This window comes from Sparus aurata, chromosome 15 (genome assembly GCF_900880675.1).
Source record: "Sparus aurata chromosome 15, fSpaAur1.1, whole genome shotgun sequence".
Lineage (NCBI taxonomy): Eukaryota > Metazoa > Chordata > Actinopteri > Spariformes > Sparidae > Sparus > Sparus aurata.
Genome location: NC_044201.1, coordinates 6,034,129 through 6,053,162, shown reverse-complemented (window position 1 = coordinate 6,053,162; position 19,034 = coordinate 6,034,129). Strand labels below are relative to the sequence as shown.

Genomic DNA, 19,034 nt, shown 5'->3' with positions numbered 1-19,034 from the left:
GAATCCCACGGAGATGCTGGTGGAGAGTAAATAATTGAGTATTTAGGCCAGATCAATGTCAAATCCTCCCCCGGGGTTCAGAAAATGAACCTCTGTCAAAAGTCTGATGCTCCTGTCCGAAAAATACTCTCTTTTGATTCAATTGCCACATAAATCAGTCTCATTCTAATCATCTTGGACACGGGCCAGGGTTTTACATCACCTTAAAGATCACATCAGTCCTTAGGATACGCTCGAGACAAACCACACAGTCATGAATTAGACGTTGGATCATCCTCTTAGAGCAGTACATCTTCTCTGGCACGTCTGCACTCCATTATAATGGATCATCGTGTGAACACATTTTTGATGTAAACTCAAAGATGCTAAGCCTCACTCCCCTCTACCTCTGGAGGTTATGCAGTAAACTCTATTCTGGGTCTCACGCTGTGCCCCGGTGGGCTCCGTGCATACAAATGTGGATCAGATGTTTAATTTGAACGTATGGGACTTGTAAGTGTGTACTCTTATAAAAGCCTTGCGTGTGTTCCCCTCGCCAATCTATACGTTCCCAGCGGTCCTCTTATAGCCAGCCACACCATAATGCATATTCATGTCTTCTTCCCACAATGGGATTTCCTCATTACTCGAGAGCAAAACGCTATAGGCCCGTGACCAAGTGAAGAATGAGGTTGGCACGCTGTTTTATTATTGCTTTTGTCGAGAGCACCCACTAGCTAATGGTTAATCATCACAAGGTAAACATGAAGATGGATTATATGACAGACCAGACAGATCACGACTCATTTATCATCATCCGCCTTTCTCTTAAAGCAAAACCCGCCGAGCTAAATGGTGAGAGCTCGGCTGTCTCTTTCTCCCTGTGGAGATTCTGTCATGTGAGGGAAAGATCTGTTGGAATATATATATTTTTTTGTCTGACAGACTCTGAATAATTAATGCATGCTGAATGTACTGTCACATGAAAGCAACTGCTCTTAACTTCCAATTCCAGTTTATTTTCCAGCCGTTTCATCTATGCGTGGTTGACTCTACAGATAGGTCTTTTATCTCGGCCTGTGCCTGCCTTGGGCTCAGGGGAGGATTTGCAGGGTGATGGTGAAACCCAGTGACAAATTAAGTTTAAATCGCATCATAAATACCAATCAAGTAATGGTGTTTTTAAGACAGTATTTTGATGAAACTATTTGACATCACAGATCAAGGTTTTCTCACTAAATGTACATATTTACAGCTAGGGATAGGTCAATATTAATGAAGAGTGTTGGTCAGTAGCATTTGACCTTGACAGCTACAAACTGCGTGTTGTTACCATGGAACAGTTTCTTATCAGCACTGTGAGCCGAACTGAGGAAGAAGGTTTGGGTAATGAACTCTGTGCTTTTAATGGTACCGACTGAATTATGCCAGTACAACCAATCAATCAATCAGTGCCAACTTTCAGCACCTGACAATGTATCTGGGGGAGAGAAGGAGGAGACAGAGCGAGACATGGGTCTGAAATGAAAAAACCCCCCCAAAAAACAGAACACCGAGTGCAGGGAGATTCTCCGCTTGGCGAGTGCATCTCATAAGGCTACCCTCCGTATTGGCGGGTAAATAAAATGGTCATCAAGAGAAAGATAACTATGCTGAGAGTCTCTTCTGCAGCATGATGTCATTTATGGGCACACTGCTTCTGTCCTCATACACACACACACGCATGCACACACACTCACACAGACAGGGACTCTATGGTGCATTCAAGTGCACCATGCATAATCACAGAAATCTATAGTCTATATTGCCACAAAGGTTGTTTGAAAAGGGAAAGTTTCTGTTAGCTTTTTCCTTTGTTGAAATACATAGGCCCTTTTTTTTTTTTAACACAGTATATTTAATATAAAAATATCCATTTCAGTTCTTCATATGCAGATTTAAGAAATTCAAATCAAATTACTCTTAGCAAACTCAACCATATTCTTGTACCAAAGGTCCCCGAGTACCTCTGTAATCATTTTGAAGTTTCAAGAGAGTTAAGTATTACTGGAATCGGGAAAGTAGTACCAACATGTTTAATACTGGCATTCGTTCTGTATTTTACTGGTGTTGGTATCAGTTTGTACTTTTACCTTAACCTAGCTGGGCTGTACCAGTACGATACCAGGAAGATATAGCAGGATTTAATACCGATATCAGTATCACTGATATTGGTATTGGTGCAACCGTTTAAAATCGATCCAAACTGATCGGTATCCATCTCACTGGCACTGATGGCTGTATTGGTACCACTGGTTGAAATAGTACAGTCATTACTTTCTTGTTTTTTCACTGTACTGTTCACTATTATACTACCATCATGACTGAATCATAATCAAAAGGCTAACTACAGATTCTGCTACAGAAACCACATACTAAACTGATACTGGTGCCAGTATTGGTATCCAGCCCTGCTGATAAAAAGGTGAACAGGATCAAGCCATAGAAAAGGGTTACAGCATGAATTTATGATTATCCTGGTATGTATGGTTGAGTGATAAGTCATGGTCTTTTGGTGAAATCATTTTGTGGTGATAGGATAGATTGGATAAATGAATAACTCTCAATAAACAGTGATTAAGTTCTGTCTGATGTAATGCACAGCAGTGGAACACAGTTCATCACATTTGGCATCAGTTTGATGAATATAATTTACCCATATTAAACATCTGACATATTGGAAAATGATTATTTTTTGATATTGTAACATTGATTTCACACACATACTGTTTTTTCAAAGCTCAACAAAACAGCCTAAAATTAACCAAGTCTCTCTCTCTCTCTTTCTTTTCCAGTCCTATAGAATCCTGCCAGAACTTCTACAAAGATTTCACGTTACAGATCGATATGGCCTTCAACGTCTTCTTCCTTCTCTACTTTGGCCTGCGGGTAGGTTGGCACATGTGCATGCACGAAGCATACACCCATTCATGCATAAACTGATATACATTTGCAGACATGCTGTTCACACTAGCACAAACAATATGCACGCAGCCATAAAAAGGCAGACATTGTTTTTTCATACATTGAAACCTTCAGAATCCAACTAAAAGATCTTTCGTCTGTCTCGTCATAAAATATCATCAATACACCACATCCCAGTATAATAAATGTTTATATTTTCTTTTTATGAAAGAAGTCAGTACGTTTTGATAAAAGTGGTAACTTGAGACACACCATTTTTACAGGACAACCAACAACCCTCGCACAAAAGCAGACACCACCTAAAGTCGCCTACGAATGCTCCCACAGCATGCCTTTAGATTAAACTGACACTGTTGTAATGATGTCGCGAGCATGGCTGTCATGCCAGAGCAGCATTCCAGTGGCGCAAACGCAAGCCTGGCATCCTGAATGAATGAATAAATAAAATCATAAGCTGCTTACCCCACCAACCATTCGCATGACTCAGCAAGTGGGGTGAAGCTTTTGTCATTCTATACAGTATGCCAGAGATGCCAAAGGAAGACACAGCATGCAGTTTTAAATGGTGGGCGATAGCGGGGTGGAGGTGTTTTTGTAAAACATTTAAAGTCGTTTTGAATGCCATCCCTATTTCTTTTTCACAGTTCATAGCAGCCAATGATAAGCTGTGGTTCTGGCTGGAGGTCAACTCAGTGGTCGACTTCTTCACTGTTCCTCCCGTGTTTGTCTCTGTCTACTTAAACAGAAGCTGGCTTGGTAAGTCTGGATATCTCTTTCAGGTGTTTCCTTCAGTTTCCCTTTTGCAGCTCTCCGTCTCATAAATCCACTCTCACTATATAGCCTCGCTCGCTCCCACCATTTTTCATTTTATCTCTCAGCTCCTCCGTTGCACCACTCCCTTTTCTCCATTTCTTTTTTTTTTTCGCCCTCTATCTTCACATGTCACCCCTCCTTTTATCAGTTCCTATCCCTCCCTCTGCCTCCCGATCCCCCTTCTGTCTCCCCATTACTGGGAGTGTGTCTCTGAGGCCCTCTCGCTCCGGGCTGCAGTCAACTTTCCCTCATCATTGGAAGTGACAGGGCTGGGTTCCTCTGATGTTTCAGGGAACACAGACACAGCAGAGTGGATGGGCTAATGGGAGTGACTCAGAATCAGGCTGCGTGTCTGTGTGTGTCTGTATGTGTGTGTGTGTGTGTGTGTGTGCTTGTGCTTCAGACTCATTGGTAATTGCCCTGTCGGGATGTTGCACCTGGAATACCTCACAGCGGTCTATAACTGCCATCTAATGGGCTCATTCCCTCTCACGCAAAAAAAAAGGGCTCATCCAAAATCATGTGTTGTCCCAATACAAGCACACAAAACACACAAATGCACGCACACTCTTGCATGAGCAGACTGGAAAACACCCTAACCTGCATTATGTAACGACCTACTTTTCTCCATGTGTTCAGAGTATTGTGTCCTAAATTACACTGCAGTAAAAAGAGTTTTCTTTGTAGCTCTGCCCGTGAAGCTGAATACTCACACCGACCTTTCCTACACACATCTTTATTCAGATACATTGTGAGAAAAATCCTCTTTCACATCCTTTTTTTTCCCCCCTTTCAACAAATTATTCTCAATGGTTATAAGGCCTTTTTTCACTGAAGACAATTTGACAACTCACAGTAGGAAAAGAACGGGTCTAAATAAGAAAATGAAAGTTGGCTGAATTCCATTTTATTCAGTTTTCAGGGTCTGGGAAGCACTCATGCTTGTTTACTGTTGGTTTACTAGGACACCTGATGAAGAATGGAGCCATCATTAAAAGGGGCTCTGTGTTAGCTGGTTAGTTACTATTAGCGACTGACTCTAATTTCTAACAAACGTTAGCTACTGCTGCTCTTACTCGGAGCCAAGAGAGGCACTGAGATGAGCAGAACTCGAGAACTTGAGAACATGCATAACCTCACATCCTTTGGGCCGTTGCAGAAAATCCGGCCCGAGTCCATCACAAAGAAATCCACCGACCAGCAGCGTTAAACCACTTAAACATATCGTCCGCGGTCTTGTAAACGGAGAGAGACGGGGAAGATCTCGCTGTTTCACTTCACATTGCAATCTGCTCACATATGGCCCAAAAAAATGTGATTGATGCATGTAAATTGTTAGAAATTGACGCCCCTTTAATGTTAATAGTTACATGTTTACTTTTCCTCCTATGACAAGTCAACATGTATGTTGTGAGAAAACCCTTTGATAATAACTAACAATTGCATAATATCTGATTATTGTTAGTAAGGGGTTTACAGGTACTGTTAGTTACTGTTTACAGATTTCATATTCAACTCTGACCTACACGTTACTGCACGTTTACCTGTGCAGTCAAGGATTATTAGCAACATTTTAGCTGTGCCGCTTTGGTATAACAGATTGGATTATAGATCAGATATGCAAAAGAGCTGCAAAGATTGAATCAAGGGTCAAATAATGAAATGGCATCTTACAATTAAGGATGAAAGAAAGAGATCACATTGGACACTGGTAAATGTCATGAATATCTTTGTAATGTTTTGACATTTCATGAACCAGGAACCATGAACACTAACGCGATTAATGAGGAGAATAAACAGGAGATTATTTAAATGAGAATAATCATCTGTATCACTAGCTCTAGTTTAGATGATCTAGCTAAACTGTTGGGAGCTTCCAGTCCCAACAATTGCTTTGCTCACAGCAATATTACTTTAACTTTGAGAAACCATGACCAAATCAGTTGAAATAACAGCCGAGTTCTAATAAACCTTTTATTTGTGACGTGATATGAATCAGTCACACGAGGATTCAGGGTTGTGGAAGGGTTAGCCTCATATCCCGCAGTGTGTGCTCTTACATGACCACTTGAAGCGTTAAATCTGTGAAGTAATGTGAAACTGTGAAAAGTCTGATCTCTGAAGTGATGAAGTTTTCTAAAAGCTGTGTAATGAATTGGATACGGCCAAGTCAAGTAATCCGGTTCGTGGTATTCATGATGTAAGCTGTCCTCATCTCATCCCCGGAAAAGTGTTGGGCCTTGAAGAGGATGATGAAAGACTGTGAAATGGTGGTCTGGCTGCAGCCTGACACTCTGCAGTGAATAATTACCTGTGATCATTACATACCCTGCATCTGGGGGTTAGGCAAAGATGCCTTTTTATATACAATACAGCTGCAGTGTGGGTTGTTGTGTATAAACAGCAGCTAACAGTGTGAATTCATTGTTTTTGAGAGATGCCCTAGATTCCAGGGCTATTAATATGCATTTATTTATTTGATTACCCATATGTTCAAAAGGGAATAATCTTGAGGTCTATATTTGCAGCGTTAGACATATATAACCACAGCGCATTATAGTGGCAGAACTCCCACTGGCCCAAGTATATATTTAGCGGTGGTGTTTGTTAAAGGCTACGTAAAGTGTCGCAAAGCCGTAGTTATAAAATGAGCAGTGTGTAGATCTGCAGTCGGCTGTTGTGTATCCTAACAGGCAGAATACTAATTGGGCGCTGAAAGTGTCTGTTAATATTCAGGCTCTGAGGAGGTAGGCCAGGAGTCATGATTAGCTGCTTATATGCTGTATTAATATGGAAATTACGACATACAGTAAGTGCCCTGTTGTGACAGGAAATAAGAGCAATTAATCAGTGTGAGCCTGAGAAAATGACAAGATACAGGGCCTTTGATGGCAGCTAATAATACACGAGATTGCAGCTGTCCTGAAGATGGGTTACGGAAGTACACATATATTTCACTCAAGTAGAAGTACAGATACAGTGTAAAAAAAATACTGGTACAAGCAGAAGTACTGATTCAACTCCTTCCCTTGAGTAAATGTAAGAAAGTGTCATATTTAACACAAAGGGACTCAAATGTAGACAAACAGGCAGGCGGGTTGAAACAACCAAAAGTGAGCTGTAATGATGTAAGCATGCTGTAATAAAAATCCAAACAAAACTAACAAAAAAAAAGGCAGGAGCAAATCCACAAAAGACGGAGAAATACCCAAGGAACACCAGGAATATGAGGAATATAAAGGAACACAGGACACAGGGGACTGACATTGGAGAAACACAGCAGACAAACCAACAAAGAGTGAGGGAATAACACAGGCTTAAATTCAACCTAAACTAAGGAAGGATGAGGTGCAGGTGGAGAGACAGGAACACAGCAGGGAAACAAAACACCAGGAACACAGATGAACAGGAAGAAAAAAGACACAGGAAGATTTAATTACAAAATAAAACAGGAAATAACTAAATCAAAGCTTAAACCATGAGAAGAATGTACAGACTCTGAAATGCGCTCAAAGTATGAAATTAAAAAAAATATCCCTCTCAAGGACATTTTTTTACCATCAAGTGCTGTGCAAAGCTAAGTACATCAAAATTATATAATTGAAAAATGTTAATCTTAAAGAAAGAAGGATTTGTCCAAGCTGTTCAAAGACAGGTTTTAATCGTGTGATGATGGGAAGGTGCTGCGCTATGGTGTAAAATAAGAGTACACCCCTCAAATGAATTAAAACTAAAGTAACAAGCAACAATGTAAGGAACAGAAAGACATTTGTGTTCAAATGTAGGGGAGCAAAAGTGAAAAATAAATACTCAGGTAAAGTACAGTTACTCTGTTACATCCCACCTCTGCCCAAAGACTATTCCCCCTTATTAATGTCTTTATGCACTTCTGCAAGAGGCAATAATGATTTTCTTTCTAATCAATAGACTGATCGATAATCGGTGCTACCTTCATTTAATTAAGTGTATAGTCAGTCTTTTTTAGAGGAAGCCATGGTGGTCGTTAAGAATGTGTATTGTGCTCCTTACTCCCGATAGATTGGCTCATCTTTTCTTGGGAATACGCACCACAGCCGGCATAATTCATCATAATCACTACTACCCCTGGCTTCACTCTTTCGGCTGTGGCCCTGCACGAGAAGGCTGTTGGAGATCCAGTGGAGGTGTGCTCAGATTATAAAAAGACCGCTAATAGGGGTTCTGCCCTGTGCTGTGTGGTAGCGCGCTCGCCCACTCTGCACCCGAGGAAGTATATGCTGTATGCATTTCAAGTTATGTTCTCTCTCTGCCTCTGCAAATTGGACATTGATTGAGAGGAGGGGAACGATGTGCGGCTAATGCGAGAGGGCTTGCAGAGTTCTTCCTCGGGAAAGGGAATTAATCTCCTTTAACTACTTGAACTGAGCGTTGCTCCCAAGAGAGTCCTAGCGGTGGAGGATTAGCATATGGATGGTTGAAAGTCTCGACTCAACTTCATGCTTGAATCGTTGAAAACCACAAGGGGACTGCAATGTTGGTTGGGATTATTTTTAGGACCATGGGGCCACTCACAGACAATTGTACAATCCAAGCTGTTGTATTTGATGGATGTGTCTTGTTTTCGGGTTTTCTAGTAGCATCTTAAATGTTGACGTTGAGCCGGCTTCGAAAATGTACAGTACTGTGGTGGCCTTCAGGCACGGCTTTGATTCTAACCTGCTACTGCCTCCTAGTGGTGCTTTAGTATACTGTTCGTTGATCCCTTGTGTTTTCCTGCTGAAAGAGGCTTACAGTACCTGACATGGTCATGGGCATAAATGCATCCGCCTCTTATGGCCATTGAGAAGCTGGCAGGAAGCCTCTATGTACATTCAGGGGCGGGGAAACACATATGTGGGTAGTTTAAGCCTCTTGCTGTAGCTGAGCTTCTCACGTGTAGCACATGTTTGCAACAATTTGAGTTGCAGTTAAATCAAAAACGAATTGCCGTCGAACGTATGCGTTACTGCACGTGCTGTCTAACCAGCATGGACGTCCAGTAAGGTCCAGGGCCTCCGGTGTGTGTGTGTGTTTTAGTGCTGCGTGGCATCGTATAATCTAATCCTGGCTGGCTCGACTGTCAGTATTATCCCAGATGAAGCATCCCGGACTGCTGATTGATAAAAGGTCCCAGTAGGCTGCTCTGCCAGGACATGTGACAGAGAGGCCGTGCTCTGGCTCGCAAATCCTCAATGAAGTGAGAGTGGGCACGGAGCAGAAAAACCCCTTTGAATGAGCATCTGGCCGGCTGACACTTGTGTGTGCAAGAGGCTTTGGCATGTGTGGGGAAGAGATTTTCTCATACGCGAACACGTGATGGAAGGGAGCAGAATTTCATTCAGAGTTTTTCAACACACGCACTCACAAGCAGAACGTGCGAGCCCGTTGTATTGACGTACAGCGCATTTATTCTATTTTGACAATGATTTTTTTTTGTCCCCGGTTGGCAAATGAGCCCTAAATTGTGAGGATGAAAACAGATATTTGTCCCACAAAGTGTTGAACACATGGCACACACACACACAGATGTACAGTATAACACAAACACAGATGCTTCACACTAATTGAGAGGCTGCTGTCCCCAGAAGCCTCCACCACGGCATCACTCAGTCTTTAAAGTGTGGTAGAATGGCTAATATTTGTAGTCTGACTGCCAAATTTTCAAAGCAGTTTCTGATTATACTTTTCATTTTTTACTCATTTCTGTTTATACCTCCAACACAAAAATTCAGAAGAAAATATCCACTCGATTTGACCATTTAGCAACCATTTGACAAAAAATACACATTCCATGTCTGAAAAGGACGAAGCAGAGGACAACTCTTTCTGGATGTGACGTCAACTGCCCCCTCCTCAAAACTACATAGACAGACGGTGTCGTGGCAACTTGTTAAAAACCCGCTTCTTGCAGTGATGCAAAGGGCTCTGACGTGTGTAGTCTACCATGTCCACTTTCTTTTTGCACTTCTGGAGGCTAATAACTCCCCTTGATTGAATATTTTAAATGGCATCACAACATTTACTTACAAAGTGAGTATAGAGCTGTTCCAACATGGCTCCTCCAGCTGGGTTTCCTTTACTTCCTGATAGTCCTTTATTGAATTATACCTTATGGACAAGTTATTCAACAGAACATCCCATTGTCGCTGCACGCTGCACACTTCTGGACAATCTCTCCTCTACGTCCTCATGGCATTGCACTCGCTTTTACACAGAAAGGTGACAGAAGTAGTTGTGAAGTTAAAACCCTGCCTAGTTTCTCGAATTAGAAATGCCTTACCTGCCCTCATACTGATGATCAAATCTGGATGCAACATTTCATGCTAAATGTCAGTACTTACCATAGATGAGTATGTGGGCAAAAAAGAATCACACCCATATAACTGATAAGGAAAGCCCGATGAAGGCTGTCGCAAGCAACCATTTTAACAGCTGAAAGGTGAGGTGAGGCTTTGTTAAGGTCTAGAAATTGTAGTTGTTTTCTTTTTATGTAGAAACAGAAATGTAAAGACTAAAACAATATTCTGATTTGTTTTGAGCCTTTTTTTCTTTGTCAGAAACATTTCTGAGGGACTTGGTTTTCTGAAGTTAACTAAAGAACAGTTGGGCTCAGGAATATGATTGTGTACTGTAATGTACTTATTTCACACAAGGGTGGATTGGCAAAATGGTCTTTGAACATATTTTCTTTCAGGCATAGAATGTACTCCTATCATCTCTGTCCTAACCAACCTTCAAGCCTCTGTGGTGATGAAAGACTCACAGACACTATGTAAATATTGTATCAACAATCCATTTTGCACCTGTTTGTATCTCTAACATTACATCGCAATTATAGTCTTATTTATTCACAGCAGGACAAACTGGGTGGTGCCACTGAGCTCTTATGCGATACCATACATGGATAATCCCGCCCAGGTTATTACCAGTCTAAAAATGTGCAAGGTCATGTTAAAAACGACATTTTAATTCTTATGTTGTCGTTAAAGAATGAGTCCCTAATCTGACAGAAATCTTTCCATGTCTGACAAAATCTGTTTGCACTGTAACTGAACTGACTCCAGCGCAGCGCTGTACAATAACTGTAAGCTACCAGCAGCTCATTTAAACTCAGCTGTTTGAAATTTCCCCCATTGAAACAGGACACTGACACAAGCCAGGATTATTGTTTTTGTTCTGTATTATTTTCATTTTAAATGTACCTCTGCTAATCCCTGGCAGGGTTCAGACTTTTTTTTTTTTTTTTTTTTTTTTTAGGAAACATTTTCAACACAGCTGTCTGTCGAGGGAGACAAAGCTTTCCAAGGGTTCATAGTAGAGCACTAAAAAGGGGCAAGAGAAAGGTAAATCTGTTTGGGTTGTGAGGATTAAAGGCACTGTAACAAAATGGGGAAAAAAACCAAACCTATATTAAAGCCGGTATTTTGCACACAGAGACACAGTGCCTGGCAAGACTGGCGTGATTAGACAAACAAAACAGCGGTGACAGCAGTGACCATGGATTTAACAGTATTTAGAGATGTTTGTTTTACAAGGAACTCTTAACGCTGGATGGTTTTTGCTTTAACTAGGAATTATCTCTTGTCGTTTTCGGGGAGTTGCTTTTGAAATTTTCCCCGCCGCTGCCCTCAATATTTTTTTTTAAATATTTCTTGGCGTGCCGATTTTTGATTCCCATCTTGGGAAGAAGACGAAGGAATTCCTTGGAACGGGATTGACAAATCTGGAACAATGCTTCCTCAAAAGCTGCTTATGTACCGGCGTTCAATCAGTGACATTAATTTGGAGACCCTCAGAGAGAACCGGAGGCGAAAGAAGTCCGGTGGCGATCTTTATCATCATGGGTACAGGGTGAAAAAGGGCTATCATGCACGGGAGAATAAGGAAGATCAGACGGGACTGTGTTATTCAGTACGGTCCTATCTAAGCATCCTCTCCAACTGGGGTAAGGGCGTCCGTTTCAGTGGATATACATACATTGTCTGCTTTTATGACTCTCTTAACCCAGATCTTGAAGTTGAGTCTTGAATGGAGGGTGGTTGGTCTGTTTGGTGACAAGCGTGTGGCCGCTGTCTTATCTTCCGAGGCAGTAAAGCACATCACTTTTTCGCCACACAAACTGACACACATAGGAACAGAGCACACACACGTTTGTATGGGATCAGTCGCGTTACGTAAAAAGACAATGAGGCAGGTGTCACGTTGTTCAATAATCCCACAGCTAGCTGCTCTTGGATACAGACTGAAGCTCATGTAAAGTAGGTCACATAATGCTCCCCCTAACTTGTTTGAATGCATAAATAATTCCAACACATCATCTTGAATAAAGTGTTTCTGTAACTTCTTCCTGTGTCTCACAGGCTAAATTTTGCATCATATGCCTAAGTGCTGCAGAAAAACATTTGGACCTGTCTGAGCGAATTTAGTCTTTCTTCACAGCTGCTGCTTTCATATTTCTCTGCTGCTGCTGCTGCTGCTGCTGCTGCTGTCAAGATGTTCCGGAAAACACCAAACTTATTAAATACGTGTGTGAATATTATGAACCAGTGTGAGACTTGTTCTAATCTCTCTCCTCCTGTGTCTCTCTCTTTGTCTTTCTCTCCCAGGTTTACGATTCCTGAGAGCGCTAAGATTGATACAGTTCTCGGAAATCTTACAGTTTTTGAATATCTTGAAAACAAGGTAGGGATATGGTTTTCCTCATTCGCTCAACAGTCGCGTAGATGAACACTGAGCTGCATGTCTTGAGCATATTTTACGAGGTATCATAATTATATGTTTAAGCTGATAATGATGTGTTTTATGTGTGGTTTAAGAGTCCCATTCTGTGCGTCACTGTGCTCCCTTTCATCATTTTTATAGCACATTTTCCTTTTTTTTCCTTTTTTTTTTTATCTGTTGATATGCCCACAATCTATTTAAGTTCCACCTCAGCTCCCCTGGCTTTAAAGGTTATTGTGAATCACATCAGGCACTCTGTCCTGCTGTTACTTTCATTATCATGAATCTCGGTGTGTGCGAGCGTGTGTGGTCTAATGTCTTTGAGCGTTTTTATTATTTTTTTTAAATTGTTTTTAACTTCTTCGTCTCTCCAGCAATTCCATCAAGCTGGTGAACCTGTGTTCCATCTTCATAAGCACATGGCTCACAGCTGCTGGATTCATACATTTGGTAAGTGGACAGATGTGAGGGCCAGTGGGGTCCAGTGATTAATGAGCCAGTGAGGGAGGGCGACTGACTAACTGGTGCGATACAACTGTGACACAAGTCCCTGGTAGCAATGCATTGGTTCAGCTTTCTCTCCCAATACTGATTCCAGTAACTTAACTCATACTTATAACACATATTAATATAACAAACACTCAATAGTTAACTCAATAGAGAGCAGAACATTTAGATTTCCAACATGTACTCGTGGAAATTGTGAGAGCAGCTAGTAGTGGATACATTTCTGCACATTCTGATATTGCCGTGTTGGTGTTAGGATTAATGCTGCTCCATCATCATCACCTATCATGTTTTTGCAATGCCATAACCAGGGAGACAGGACAGAGAAACATGCACGTGGGGGAAGTTATTCTTTCTAACATGCAGTAAAAATGTTGTGGAAGGGTCTATTTTGGACTGAATCATCTTTTCCTGAACATAACTGATTGTTTTTTGTTGTCTAACCCTAACTTCAACTGAAAAACCCCCCAAAAAACTAGGAAATAATAAGTGAACTTGGAGGAATATGTTCCCAACAAGACACACACTCCACAGTCCTGGGTGAGAGTCCTGTGCTGAGCCACAACTGCTTTTTAGTGAGTCAAATGACGGTCCTTGAGCGACATTGATAATGATGTTCCAAGACCAACGCCAACATGAGTCGCAAAACTATGACATCACAACTACCTGCATTCTCAGTTGCAGTGATGGTCCTTATTAATTAGACCAACACCAACACGGCGATACCAGCTATATCTATACATAATCAGAATTTCATGTTAATTTCATATTAATAATAATAACAACTTTGTATAACATGCTTTACAAACAAGAAAAATACAGTTAAAATAATAAAAGAAAGCAGGGTTACATGGTAAATCCCCCCCAAAAAAAGCAGACGTAGGGATTTTGAAAACACAGATTTTCATTTAGTATCATGAAGCCAGATATTCCTGACTAAAAGATTCATAGTGGATTCACTGACTATGACATCAATGACAGAAATGTTTTTATGCCTGACCTGCGTCATAAAGTTATTGTTGGTGCTGAAGCTGATCCGTGCATCCCAAGTGCGCAGTAGCAACTTGACCATGGGTAAATCACGATCAATCATGAATGTCAGAATGCAAAGAACCAACAATTTATTTTGAAGGAAAAAAAAAAAAAGAAAATCTACTATATTTTCAGAAATGTTAAGATTTGTAAAGCTACCTTATAAGTTGTGACTATGAAACATCCTTTGACTTTAAATCAATGATTGACAACTAGGAAAGAAACATAATAAGTATGATAAAACACAAATTTTGTTTCCCAGCACTTACACATAACATAGAGCTGCTATTTTCCCAGGTCATATCTGGAAGGGACCCCTGATTGTATTCCATGTCACTTCCCAATGTTACTGTGATTGAATGTGACATGCTATCTGGTAAATGCCAATAAGGATTTTAAATTAAAATTGTATGCAGTGTGTCATTATTATACATGTAGTATACATGTATTTGTAGCTCTGCTTAAGAATTCAGTAAAGCAGCAAAGTGTTTCACCACTAGATGGCAGCCTGAGCTCAATATAGCTAGAACATACTGTGTAACTAAACAAAGATGAATGCATGAGCAGTTGTATCTGGATTCAATCAAACTTGATTAAACAGTTTCTCCATGCAAAACCTTATTTACAAATTGTTGGTTAGAGTCATGTCTAATTGTCCCCCCCCCCCCTTGCTCTCTCTTCTCCATTTCAGGTGGAAAACTCAGGGGATCCTTGGGAAAACTTCCAGAATTCCCAGTCACTTTCCTACTGGGAATGTGTCTATTTGCTGATGGTGACGATGTCTACGGTGGGCTACGGGGATGTCTATGCAAAAACCACCTTGGGGCGCCTGTTCATGGTCTTCTTCATCCTCGGTGGTTTGGTAAAATCAGGCTTTTCTTTCTCCCTTATCCCCCTTATCCCCTCCTACATCCTGCCTGCCCCCATCAGTAGACTGTTGAAACTGCTAGATTAATGGAAAATGAATATGATCACGTGAATTTTTGTAATATTTCAACATTGTGTTTTTAAAAAAAAATTAAACATGTTATAAATATGTTGCCTGTACAAGCAAATGTTATTTCTTGTCATAGTGCAGTTGTATCCTTCTGTTTAGCCTACTGTATCCTGTCTACTGGAGTTATAGTACTATGTGCTCCTTTGTCTCTGCCCCTTATGTGTCATTCCTGTATTTGATTAGAGTATAAGCTCTTGTCTGACGATGTTGTTACCGTTTTCTTAAAAGCAGTTGCGGTTTCAGGACACCCCTCCTCCCGTGTCTCTTCCCACAATTCCAACAAACACAGGGGCAGGGAGATGAGGCTTAGGCCAGCCTGACTGTTACCATAGCGAGTGCAGCTTCCCTCCCTCACTTTCCTCTGATGTAGCGTCCTGTTGGGCTCCCACTAGCACAGCATGCATAGGCGCGCGCACACACACACACACACACACACACACCTGCGAGCACTCATCCGTCTTTCTCTGACAAAAAATAAATAAAAAAATTGGAGGATCTAACCAGATCAATGTTACTGTGTTCTGTATTTGGACAGCTATCACTATGCGTTGACGACCCGCAGCTGTGTCGATGTGTACAGCGTCGTGGTCATGGTGATAGGTGGTGTTTTTCTCCGCGCCGAGAAGCTCTGGAAGTCTTTAGGCTCGTACCTCAGCCTGCTTCCTATCAGCAGCAGTGGCTCCGTAATGACTTCAGGCTGGAGATGTTTTAAAGCCAGGGATCACATTAAACTCACGTAATTTCACATCGTTCCTGGTAATGTATAGGCACACTCCCCGAGCATGGCTTAGGTTTGTATTTACAAGAGCAAGGGGCACCTCTTTTGTTCCTCATCGTAGATGTAAGCCCAGATGAGTAGTGTCGGCGAGAACCCCATTGTTAGCCGGTAAATGTAAACACCACCCTCGTGTTAGAATGTCAGGCTGTGAAACTTTGCAAAATGCATCCAGCTCATTTTCCAGCCCAACAAATGAGTCTTAATGTGTTTTGCAGCTGTGGACCATCAGGTGAGCCTATTCAAATCAACCTGCCAGATCATCTGTGTTTGTTGGACAAAACATGGCACATAGGTTTATACTCTCCTGCAGCTTTCAACCAAAAAATTCTGCTACCCAATGAGATTTCGGATGCTTATCACAGACTGTCTTTTCAGCAGCTGTGACAAAATTCTTGCCCACTAATCAAACCTGTTCCGAAACCTTTTAAAAACTGGGGCTATTTTTTTCTCAACAAAAACAATTATTTTTTTTTCGGTTCCATAACGCTCTCTCGTGGAGTTTAGCGAGACAACGAGAGAGTTTTTCATAAACGAAAAAATATACTTTCTCTCCTCAGAAATTTGGATTCATGCGCCAGTTTCCCCACCACCCACTCTGCGGCGTTCTAGTCTCTTTTTTAGTCTCTTCTTCTGTCTCCTATCTTCTCCTTAGGCCATGTTTGCCAGCTACGTCCCTGAAATCATAGAGTTAATAGGAAACCGCAAGAAATATGGTGGTTCCTATAGTGCGGTTAATGGGAGAAAGTAAGTATTCCAGATGGTTCTGCTGTTTTTCTGTGTGCGGTAGAACCCTCTCTGCATGCCTTTTTCTTTTTTTCTGTTCCATGCATGTAGGCCATGTTTGCTCGCTACGTGCCAGAAATTGCTGCTCTCATCCTTAATCGGAAGAAATACGGAGGGAGTTATAACTCGACACGAGGCAGAAAGTAAGTTGAAATCCAGACAAGGTGTGGTTGTGTGACTCAAGTGCACCCCCCTCAAGTTTAGAGTTACTGGGGGTTAGTTTACTTGACTTTTTCTTGAGCAGTAAAGTTACTTTATAACTTCAAGTCACACTGCGTGACTGGAGACCTTGGCCATTAGGACACACATGTCCATGCCCCCTTTACTCTCTCTCTCTCTCTCTCTCTCTCTTTCACTCTGTCTCTCTATCTTCTCTCCTTCTTCTGTCTCTGCCTCTGTCTGTCCTTCTCTCAGAGCTTTCCTGAAGTCATTTGTGTGCCTTTCATTTTCTTTCTTTGTCCTCCTCGAAACATCCTGTGTTGCGCTTTAATTTCATTTTGGAAAATAGAGCTTTCATGACTACTACTTGCAGTGTACTAACGTGTGGTGCCTCGCTCTATATATAATATCCTTGCACTATGTGTTGTCCCATTTCTTATTAGATCTGGTCCCTCATTAATACACTCTTGCCTACAGGGATGAATTAGTACATAATCCATCAAAATGAAAGAAAATAGTCATGAAACCCCTACTATCCGTTTCTCAAGGATTTTTTTTTCTCCACAAGAAAATAGAAAGATTTGAATAATCTGCAAATGCATTATTATTGGTGGTCTTTGTCAAGCATCATCAATCTCAATGACTATTGCAGGATATGATTTCTTTTCTTGTTTTCGTTTTGCTTGTTTTGCATGGTTTATGGAATTACTTTTCTTTAACTGCATCATTTCCAGCACGTTCTCTGTGACCTGCAGTCCTGTGGCTTCTTTCATCGACGGCCAACTCCATGAAAAAGCCATCTTCCCGTTGTCTGTCACCGCTAGATCATCGCATCATCAATGCTTGACATATCTCTGGCCCTGATCTTCAGTCAGCTCCCACACCCTGAATGCTGGATGCCTCGGCTCCCATTGGAGGCTCTCAATTGCTTTTGGCTTGCTTTGCCTGCTTGGTTCTTAGTGCTCGCCTGGTTCTCGTGTCTGTGTGGTGGTGAAGTTCGTCTCCAGACGCTCTCGTTATTTATGTGTATGTGTAATTGGCCTCTCGCAGCAGAGGTTCCAGTGCACTGTGAATTATGTGTGAGACTGTGGTCATTTTACTGTCTGCACAGGATTACCACAGTTCTTATCGTGCAGTGCTGTTCCCTCTCCCCCCCCGTGGCTCAAACCTTACTGGTATTCAGCACACAGATTGAGTTTAATCCAAATGTGGTGTGTCTTCGGAACAGGGAGTTTAGACCTCTCCTCTCTTTTCCTCCTCTACTACTGTGCTGTCTTGTCTTTCTCACTCCCTTTCTCTTTTCTGATCTTATTGCCGTCGGTTTCAGTCATTCTCCTCAGCAAGGCAGATCCCAGGGAGTCAGCGTTAGGGGGAAAAAAAGCCTTTGTTCGATAATGTTTGCCTGTCGTTGAGATAAGATTGATGAAATGTTATGTTTGGCCGGCGACCTCAGCCGAGACTCGCAGATGGGTGTTGAGAGAAGCCCTTGTCAAAACCGAGGATAGTTTCTCCCACACACTTTATTTTCTCCTTCCACACCCCCTCTCCGTTCCTCTTTCTGGTTAGCCCGTGCAGCGCAAACATATGGGAGCAATCAGAAGATACCCACCAAGCACACAGGCTTAGAGTGGCACCGGGCTCCGTGCAAAATCATTTAGATACGCATGTGTTCGGTGTTTACATGTAGAGGACTTGACACGTAGACAAAACCGGCTTGTCATGTGGGTTTAGCGTTGCCGTCGGCGGTGCAGTCATTTAGCAGCTGTCGGCACACAAAAAAAAAGAAGTCCATCGTGGAAATGAGATTAGGAGATTACAAGTATCTGACTGATTACAGAGCTCGCAAACAATGAGGTCATGATACATTGTGAACTATTTTAAATGCCTGTTTGATCTCGCCTGTCATTTGAAACAGGCCCTTGAAGGTTATTTGGAAGTGAGAGGGACTCGCATTGGAGCCGTGCTGGGGTTCTGTTGCATGCTAGTGCTGCTTATTGTACTCTGTGCAGCGTAGCATACACCCGTGAGTGCAGTGACAGCACTCAGCTCGCGTATGCTGATACAGTAATGACAAGTGTTGCGTTGTGTTGGCGCCCGCTGCACTCGGGGCTCTGTGGTTCCCATTATGACTCTATGGTTTCCATTAGCCTCGACTTCAACAGCGGGGTTGGCGCAGAAACCCCGACACATCTGGCTGAACTCTGACATGCACCTTTGAAAGTCGCGCAGGCCGAGCAACTCCCACACTGTCAAGGCATGACAACGCACATAACCAGTGCGCTG

At 41.9% G+C, this 19,034-nt stretch overlaps 1 protein-coding gene across 38 annotated transcripts in view; it reads left to right on the top strand.

The window, feature by feature from the left end:
* Positions 1-19,034, top strand: part of kcnma1a (potassium large conductance calcium-activated channel, subfamily M, alpha member 1a) — a 156,636-nt gene that overhangs the window by 81,437 nt on the left and 56,165 nt on the right. For 32 of the 38 annotated variants that reach the window (XM_030441951.1, XM_030441953.1, XM_030441983.1 and 29 more), the window contains exons 4-9: positions 2,814-2,907; positions 3,588-3,699; positions 12,381-12,456; positions 12,870-12,945; positions 14,726-14,896; positions 16,462-16,553. In XM_030441951.1, the coding sequence (XP_030297811.1) occupies positions 2,814-2,907; positions 3,588-3,699; positions 12,381-12,456; positions 12,870-12,945; positions 14,726-14,896; positions 16,462-16,553 (621 nt within the window). Of the gene's footprint in view, positions 1-2,813; positions 2,908-3,587; positions 3,700-12,380; positions 12,457-12,869; positions 12,946-14,725; positions 14,897-16,461; positions 16,554-16,643; positions 16,736-19,034 lie in introns of all 38 variants that reach the window. The other 6 variants (XM_030441949.1, XM_030441988.1, XM_030441981.1 and 3 more) reach the window with 1 other exon arrangement.